Here is a 9566-nt window from a genome sequence, read left to right as displayed (position 1 = left end):
TGTGTGTGTGTGTGTGTGTGTGTGTGTCTGTGAATCTTCCTCAGTCTCGTAACTAAAAGTATAGGAAGAAGCAGAAGTCAGCAAATCTTTTGCAGCTTAGGGCAGTATTGCTACTATTATATCCTTAGGATACTTCTTTACCAGGGAGATGAAATGAAATGATCTTGTTTAGACTAAGGAAAAGTAGTGGATAAAGAGAAAAGAGGGTCAGTGGGGTAAAGCCAAACCTGGAGTCAGATCAAATTAACCAAAACCATTTTTTCTTATTTACCATTATCTCCAGCACTTTAGTCCAGCCCTGGTCTAGCTACCAGAAATTTATGTGACAATGCTTTCTAACATCTTCCCTGCCCTGATATACTTATATTCAGTCGAATGACAATCAATTCTCTAGCTTCAAAGTCTCTATCACCATTTGAGCTTTTTGACTTAATGGTGGACATTTTTTCTAAGTAACAGGAATTGGAAGGAACCAAGGAATCATGTGAAATCAGTTACACGGTAAGCAGTTTATAGCATATGTGCAACTTGGTACCTAATGTCGATTAGATCATTTCCTAGCTGTGCTGTCTTGGGCTTGTAGCTTAAGTGTGGTCTTGGCTTTCTCACACACAGAAAGAAGAAAATCCATTTATAAAGTAAAAATGTGAAAATTAAATGAATGAATCATATCATTAAGAGTAGTCTACCAAAGTTTTTTATTATTGTCAATATTGTTCTAATTAAAATGTATATCTTTTTGCGAAAATCAACAATTTATTTCAGTTAAGTAGCACATTTTAAGGTAATAGATAGAGGTATAGAACCTAAAAAGAACTTATGACAATCACTAATATTTTCATCGGTTGTACTGAATTCACATGTTTAGAACATGTTCTGATTTTGCAACTGGAGTTTTAACACAATATTGTTCTCTTTTCAAGGTGTATCACATATTATTTAATAACTTCACTCTATAAAGTGTATTAATCCTTTCCTGAGTGATGAACTCCCTGGGGACATTTACTGTCTGGAGAAGGAATAATGAAAGGAGGTTTCTTGTAAGGCCTATGATTTGATAAACAAATTGAAGGTAGTGTAAGCGCTGGGGAGGACCCTGAGATCAGGAAAGGTGTTCTTTCTAGGCAGAAGTGATATTCTGCCTGAAGCACAGAGACATGCAGGAATGGAGGAGCATGAAGTCTGTGAACGATTCAGTACATCTGGGAAAATTTGGGGAGAGTGAGGTGTCACTATGTGTGTTATGACTGGGAAGTAAATTGTGTACATAAGAAAATAAGTAGGGGATATAATTTAGATAATCCCAGCACATTAAGGATGCTGACTAATTTTCTGCTCTTTAAAGGGTTCATGACCTAGATTTTTGTCTAATGGGTGAGACATGATCAAAATAAAATCTTGGAAATAACAAGATTTTAATTGATATTAAATTTAAAAATTGGCAATAACTGGTAAAAAGTTACTCTGACTCAGGAGTGAGGGAGAGCAGTTAGCTCTATGGCTTTTGATTTAACCCAGAAAAGAGATGGAGAGGGTTGGAAATAGGAGGAGAAGCTGTGACCATCAAAGCAAGGGGGTAGAAGCCTGAGATGGTCAACTGCATGGTAGGAAAATGACCACAAATCACTGGATAGGCTCTGCTTGATTTACAGGGCTCACATAGTTACTATGCAGTACAGATGGGATAACCCACTCTCTTGATCTGCAAATGTTCACGAGTGTCTTCTTTTCTGCCCAGTCTCTTAAGATGACTATCACAGAACTTCCTTGAAGGAAGGAATTGATACCTGTCCTGTATAAAGTTCCCTCTCTAGCACCTGGGTATTTACGGTATGTTCAAAGGTGTACACTGTACTTACAGGTACATCCTGTGTGCAGCACACTGACTTTTTTCTAATGCTTTCTCAGGTACAGCTGGCTTCATGGCCAAGGTGAACCTGACTTTGGTGACAGAGTTTCTCCTCATAGCGTTCACTGAACACCCAGAACGGGGGCTCCCTCTGTTCCACCTGTTCTTATTTATCTATCTCTTCACTTTGCTGGGGAACTCAGGCATGATTATTCTGATCCGCATGGATCGCCAGCTCCACACCCCGATGTACTTTCTTCTAAGCCACCTCTCTTTCATGGACATCTGCTACTCCTCTGTCACTGTTCCTCAGACGATGGCTGTGTTGTTGGAGCACGGGGCAGCCATAGCCTATGGACGCTGCGAGGCTCAGTTTTTCCTGTTTACTTTCTTTGGCTCCATCGATTGCTACCTCTTGGCTCTCATGGCCTATGACCGCTATGTGGCTGTGTGCCAGCCTCTGCTTTATGCCACCATCATGACACAGAAAGCCCTTCTAAGTTTTGTGGCTGGGGCTTATGTTGCTGGCCTCCTCAGTGCCTTGGTGCGGACAATCTCAGCATTCTCCCTCTCGTTTTGTGGAAACAATGAAATCGATTTCATTTTCTGTGACCTTCCTCCTCTGTTAAAGCTGACCTGTGAAGAGAGCTACACACAAGAATTAGTAATCATTGTGTTTGCCATTTTTGTTATCCCTGCTTGTATGGTGGTAATTGTGGTTTCCTACCTGTTTATCATAGTGGCCATTCTGAGGATCCCTTCAGCAGGAAGTAGGGCTAAGACCTTCTCAACATGTGCTTCCCACCTGACTGCAGTGTTGCTCTTCTTCGGCACCCTCATCTTCATGTACCTCAGAGATAACTCTGGCCAGGCTTCAGAAAAGGACCGGGTAGTGTCTGTATTCTACACAACAGTAATCCCTATGTTGAATCCCCTCATCTACAGCTTGAGAAACAAGGAAGTGAAGGAAGCACTAAAGAAGGTTCTCAATAGAGTCAAGACTTCCTAACCTCTTCTCACCTTGGAAAATGCTGAGAATATCTGTTTTCTAATGCTAGCACTTGAATATTTCCTTATTTGTTTTATTCCCAATTTTAAAAGTGGATATCATGATCTAGGGTTTATAAAAAGTGAGAATGTTTAGCTTCAAGGAGAGGCAAGAAGAATTGTAAAGTCATCTGGAGAAGAGATTTGAGGTTAAAATGGGTGATTAGTTCATAGTTTACATGTAGATTGTACTATACATGGCTCAGACAATTAAGGAGTCATTAGAAAACTAAAATTAGTTGAATAAAATTTCCCCCAAATTGAAGTAGACAATATTTGGTTCTTGCAAAAAAAGTCAGTATGCTGAAGAGTTACCTGCTCTCAGAAGCCATTAGAAAGAAAAGAGCAGGTGGGTGGAAAGAATGGACTAAGAGAATGAATTTCCAGGCTTAAAGAAACAAGTTAATGTTTTCTGGTATCTGATCCATTTAAGAAGAAAAGGCAAAATTATGAAGTTGTAGGGACTTGGCATACATTAATTAATATAGAAAACCTTTACTTTTTCTTGTTTTATATTAGTGCACCTCAGTTTTATATTGAGGTAAATATCACGAATTCCTTTATGTATTCAATGTGCTTTGGATATATCATTCATATCATGTCTTTTTCCTCTTATCCCTCTTCCTGGTTCTCTTCCACTTTCCAACTAGCCTCTATGTCATGTCTTTCTTTCAGAAAGAGTCAATATTTGCATTGTGATTATGAATTGTTTTGCTTAACATGATGATCACCAGTTCCAACCATTTTTTTTCTGAAAATAATACGATGCAATTCTTTTTTGTGTCTGAAAAATTGTCCATTATGTACATATACCACATGTTATTTGTATATTAATACATTGCTGTACACCTTGACGTAGTCTATAAGTTAGAAATTGTGAAGAGTGCTGCAGTAAATAAGAGGCTATTTTTATGTTGTGTAATTGCTTGTATTTTAAAAAATACATGAGGGAGTGATATAGGTGGATTATATATAATGACTGCATTTTAGTTTCTAATTTTTTTTGTTTTTTTGAGACAAGGTTTCTCTGTAGCTTTGGAACCTGTCCTGTAACTAGCTCTTGTAGACCAGGCTGGCCTTTAACTCACAGAGATCTGCCTGCCTCTTCCTCCTGAGTGCTGGGATTAAAGGCTTGCATCACCACCAGGCTAGTTTTGGTCTAATTTTTGTATTATTTTTCATTTTTGTTTTTGGAGTTTCTTTTTTAATTGATTTTTATTGAGCTGTACATTTTTCTCTGCTCCCCTCCCTGACTCTCACCTTCTTCCTTCAACCCTCCCCCAAGGTCCCCATGCTCCCAATTTACTCAGGAGATCTTGTTTGTTTTTTTACTTCCTATGTAGGTAAGATCTATGTAAGTCTCTATTAGTGTCCTCATTGTTGTCTAAATTCTCTGGGATTGTGGTTTGTAGGCTGGTTATTCTTTGCTTTATGTTTAAAAACCACCTGTGAGGCCGGGCGTTGGTCGCGCACGCCTTTAATCCCAGCACTCAGGAGGCAGAGGCAGGTGGATCTCTGTGAGTTCGAGGCCAGCCTGGTCTACAAGAGCTAGTTCCAGGACAGGAACCAAAAGCTACGGAGACACCCTGTCTCGAAAAATCAAAAAAAAAAAAAACAAAAAAAACAAACAAACAAACAAAAAAACCAAAAAACCCCACCTGTGAGTGAGTACATGTATTAATTGTCTTTCTGTGTCTGGGTTACCTCACTCAAAATAATGTTTTCTAGCTCCATCCATTTTCCTGCAAAATTTAAGATGGCATTATCAGTGTTTTGTTTTTCAAGTCAGGATTTCTCTGTGTATCTCAGGTTGTCCTGGACTCATTCTGTACACCAGGCTGACCTTGAACTCAGAGAGATCCACCTGCCTCTGCTTCCCTTAGTGCTGGGATTAAAGGCGTGTGCCACCAGCACCTGGCTTATTTCCTAAAATTTTAAAAATAATTTGAATATATTTTCACACTAATGGGTTTTTTATTTCCTCTATTTTATTTTTGCTGATTTTCTATTTCACTTCCCCATCCAGTTCACAAGTGCCTTTCGTCTATTTTTGATCTTTTGTGTTTCCATTTGAACTGTAGGATTATTTTTCTTGCTCTATGAAAACTTTTCAAGAAATTTCAAGGAGATTTTATTAAATCTGTAAACCACCTTTGGAAATACACATAAGAAATAAATCTTTTTTCTTTAAAACAGTAAGAGTTTATACAACTTACTTCAGTAGTGCAGCTTAGCATAACTTATTTAAAAATCTGAGCACTTGGGAGAAGAAAAAATGAATAAGTAATCTGTGAGATAAGTCTAGAACATACCTTTTATAAATCTAAGATTTTTAGTACTTTTTAATTTATTCTTTTCTCAGACAATTCTGACTGCAGTTTTTCTAAGACCCTCCCCACCTTACCCCCCCAGATTGACTCCTCCCTCTTTCTCTTTAGAAAATATCAAGTCTTTGAGGGATATCAACTGAATGTGGCATAATAAGAAATATTGTTCTTATTATTTCTTTTATATTTTACATTTTAACAATATTTCTGACATATAAAACACATTACATAGAAAAATATACATGGATTTTCTTATTTTTACATGTATTTTTAGGTTGAAAAATAAATTTCTGAATCAAAAATACAATTCCAACAGCTCTACCAGAGGCTAGTCTGGTCCTGTGTACCAAAGCAGAAGATTTAGGCTTTTTTAGAGGCCATGCCTGGCTAGATCTAGGAAGACTTTTGCTTATTCAGAGAGCAGACCCAACCAAGGATCACAACGCCCCCAAGCCCCAGAGTAGATGCCCTACTTTTGTGGCTATTGTTAAGGGTATTGTTTCCTAATTTCTCTCTCAGACCTTTAATTGTTCGTGTATAGGAGAGCTACATATCTTGAGATAGCTCTAACCAAGCAAGTGAAAAACCTGTATGACAAGAGGGTCAAGCCTTTGAAGAAAGAAATTGGAGAAAATATCAAAAGACAGACAGATCTCCCATGCTCACGGATCAGTAGGATTAACATAATAAATAAGGCCATTTTACCAAAATCAACCTGTAGATTCAATACAATCCTCATCAAAATTCCAGCACAATTCTTTACAAACCTTGAAAAACAATACTCAACCTCATTTGGAAAAACGCAAACTCCAAGACAGCTAACAGAGTGCTTTACAATAAAAGAACTGCCAGAGGTGTCTATCCTTGATCTCAAATTCTACTATAGAGTAGTATTTTTAGTAATTAGTAATACAATGAAATAAAAGCAGACAAGTGGATCAGTGGAATTGAGTCCAAGTCCCAGACATAGATCCATATACCTATGTACACATGATGTTTGATAAAAAGTAAAAATTATACAATGGAAAAAGAAAGCATCTTCAACAAATGGCGCTGGTCTTACTGAATGTCAGCATGTAAAATTCAAATAGATCCATATTTATCCCCATGTACAAAACTCAAGTCCAAGTGGATCAAAGACCTCAACACAAATCTGGTTATACTGCATCTGATAGAAGAGAAAGTAGGAAATAGCCTTGAAATTATTGCCACAAGCAACAACTTCCTAAATATAACACCAAAAGCATAGACTCTAAGATTGACAATTAATAAATGGAACCTTTTGAAGATTTTGTATAGCCAAGGACACTGTTAATAGGACAAAATTGTAGCCTACACAGTAAACATGCTACTCAAAGCAGAAGCAAAGGAAGTGTATTTAGACTATCCCACACTCAGTCTCACATTCAATAATCACATTTCCTTATGAAATTCTGAGTAGATAATGAAACTAACTGTTCAGTCCTATGTTGTGACTGTATAGCAAGACCGAGGGTAAATGTGCTATAAAGAGACTGTCGTGGAAAGTCCTCAACTACAAGCTCCAGTCCCAATACTGCCTCTGAATAACAAGTTGAGCAGAACCTGAGTTACATCAGTGCCAAAAGTTAATTCCCTGGAGGGGTTGCTAATTAGATATATAACTCAGAATGTTTAGGAGTTTCCACGTAATCCCAAAGGGTTTTCTTTTATCATCTAATCTGAGTGGAAGAGATGAGATAATGAACATCTTCTAAAATTCAATCTTTCTGTAGGGCTTGACTTTCCACAGAAGCCCCAGAGGCATCTTTGGAGCTGATTTTTGACCAAAGGAAGCCTTTCCATGTTTTTGTTCCCACAGAAACAAATACCAAACAAGTATAATATTCATTTGATTAATAAGAAGAAAAAATAAAATATATATGTTATGATGAGCCATGTGGGTGATTTTAGATGCTTTCTGAAAAATGCTTGAACAACAATTATTAGTTTGAATTCAAAATCAGTCAACTAGATGACTTTACTAAGTATTTTTTAAATAACTATTGCTCTGGAAACTCTGGAAAAGATACTGACTCTAAAATAAGGGGTACACAAATTAGGGAAGGTGAACTGGAGAGAAGATTTGGCCATGGACAATGCAGACAGTCATCTCATGGGACTTTGTTTATCATAGGAATATAATAGGTAAGATTGAGTTACTTCTTTGAAACCTTTGGTTGAGACTATAAAAACATAGTTTTGTGCAAATGAGTCTGATTATATTAGACTATAGAGCTTATACACAGATTTCCCTGTAATTATTATATCCTGTATTCATCCACTATGAGGAACCAACCTTGTACATTTGAGCTCTGATACAGAAAGATTATGTAAGGTTGAAGATTATTTCCCTGACTAGCCATAAAAACTTATTTAGCGATTTGAGTCCAAGTCTTCTTAAGGACAAAATAATTATTTCATGGGATCATAGAATTGTGTAAGATAATATGTGCAGAATGTGTCATGTTGTGATTGGCTCAGGACAGGTGTTAACCAAATGACCATCAGTATTTGGAAAAGAAACAAGACCTAAAGGAGCTCATCTGTAGTCTGGGGAACCAAGGTAGAATCCAAAAAGCGTTTTTATTAGTTGTCGTATGCTTGAAAAAATAACTGAGTATTCAAAGCTCTGTTTCTTTATATCTAAAGTAAGGTTGGCTGTTGTTACCTCATAATGTTATTGTCAAGTTGAACTGGGACTGGCACCTTTAAAGTGCTTAGCATGTGCTTGAAGCAAAGTAAGGACACAATATTTAGGTAGAATAATTTTGAGACATTAATTCCATAAGTGAAGAATTTAGCATTGTCGAGCTTTATTGTCATCAATGATAATTATCCTTTGGAAGATAAAGAAGAAAGAGTTTGAGAAAAGGTTGCAACTTAAAGTGTAAGGTAACTGGGGCATTGTTCTTGGCTAAAATATTTCTCTTTCCCTAGGGATCTCTCAGAGCCTCCATCTTATTCTGTGCTGCATGTTGTATAATAAAAGCATATCACAGGTAATACATACTGTCAACTCATACATGTTTTATGATTTATTAAAATGTTTATAAGCCTTGTAGTCCACCCGTCACATCTGCCTTTCATAATTTTTCTGTCTTATCTTCTGTAATCATCCCTGAGCCTTGGGAGGAAAGGGTATGTAATATGCAGCTCTGATTTATGGCTGAGCATTCTGAAGTTTCTGATTATTTGTTCATCAGACAGTTGTTGGTCTTTTTGTTCACCACATTTTACTGGGAAAAAGCTTTAGGAACTCTTGGAAATTAATAGATGCTGGAGGAGGGAGAGTCGGGTTTTAGATCATGTTCCAGTAAATGATGCACATTCTAAAGTAGATTTGCAGCACAATGTAGACCTTATGGATTTAAACAAAAAAAAGATACAAAATTGGGTGGGTAGGGGAAAGGGTGTGGCTCTAGGAGTTGGGATAGAAGAATGAATATTATCAAAAAACATTTTGCAAACTCTCAAAAAAAACTAATAAAATGTGTTCATTAGCCAATTTTCCATTTTAAAGCAGTTTTCAGTTTAAGGAGGCTATTGCCTCTCTCTACTCTGGCCACAATCTAAAATACTGGTTCCCCAAAACTCTTCTTAAATAACATCACACAAAATATGAATATACCAGGTGTGTCATCAAAATATTCCTTCTGTAAACTATGGCTAAATTGTCCTTAGATGAAATAATCAAACCTAGGCAGCTTTAGAAAATTGGTTCTAAGTTGTTGAAACACTCATTCATATTTGCCTCTTGGTTAAGCAATTTACTTAAAGACCCACCAAGAAAAACATGGGGCAAGAAGGTCTATGTCAACCCAGAATCATGAAAGGAAAAAAAACCCACACAAGTATTGCAAAAGTTCAAAAAAAACCTTAATAATTATTTGCCTAAAGATCTTTAAGAAGCATGTGTGTGTGGTTAAGTTTTGGAATAGGGTATGCAGACAATTTTGTTTCTAAGAACAGAAATACAATGTGGTTGAACGAGTACAGAATTTGGCATTAGAAAGTCCTAGGTTCAAATACAGTATGATGAGCAAGTTCCATAGTCACTCTGAACTTCACTGTGTTTGTTTATCATGTATGTATTCCAGTCAGAAGCAGGAGAGGTAATATGATGTGGGTTTGGAAAGAGAAAGAGAGACAGAGAGAGACACACAGAAAAACAGAGAAAGTGACAGAAAGAGGCAGAATGACAGAGACACAGTCTTGGTGTAGCTGTATTTTTAGCTGCACCCAATTTGCTGACATATAGTCTTTGCTCAGGTACTTTGAACAATAAACCTGTCACAAGGATTCCACAAACCAGTCATTAGACA

The 9566-nt window shown here is 37.0% G+C and overlaps 1 protein-coding gene across 1 annotated transcript; it reads left to right on the top strand.

Annotated features, from left to right (window-relative positions):
• The first annotated feature begins 1922 nt into the window (after nucleotides 1-1922).
• Nucleotides 1923-2858, top strand: LOC101990235 (olfactory receptor 9Q1-like). The gene has a single exon (XM_005352009.2). The coding sequence runs from the start codon at nucleotides 1923-1925 to the stop codon at nucleotides 2856-2858; it is 936 nt and encodes a 311-aa protein (XP_005352066.1).
• The last annotated feature ends 6708 nt before the right edge of the window (nucleotides 2859-9566 follow it).

Source organism: Microtus ochrogaster, chromosome 8, assembly GCF_000317375.1.
Source record: "Microtus ochrogaster isolate Prairie Vole_2 chromosome 8, MicOch1.0, whole genome shotgun sequence".
NCBI classification, from domain to species: Eukaryota; Metazoa; Chordata; class Mammalia; order Rodentia; family Cricetidae; genus Microtus; species Microtus ochrogaster.
The sequence above is the reverse complement of the archived record's forward strand: the minus strand, read 5'-3'. Positions and strand labels throughout refer to the sequence as shown.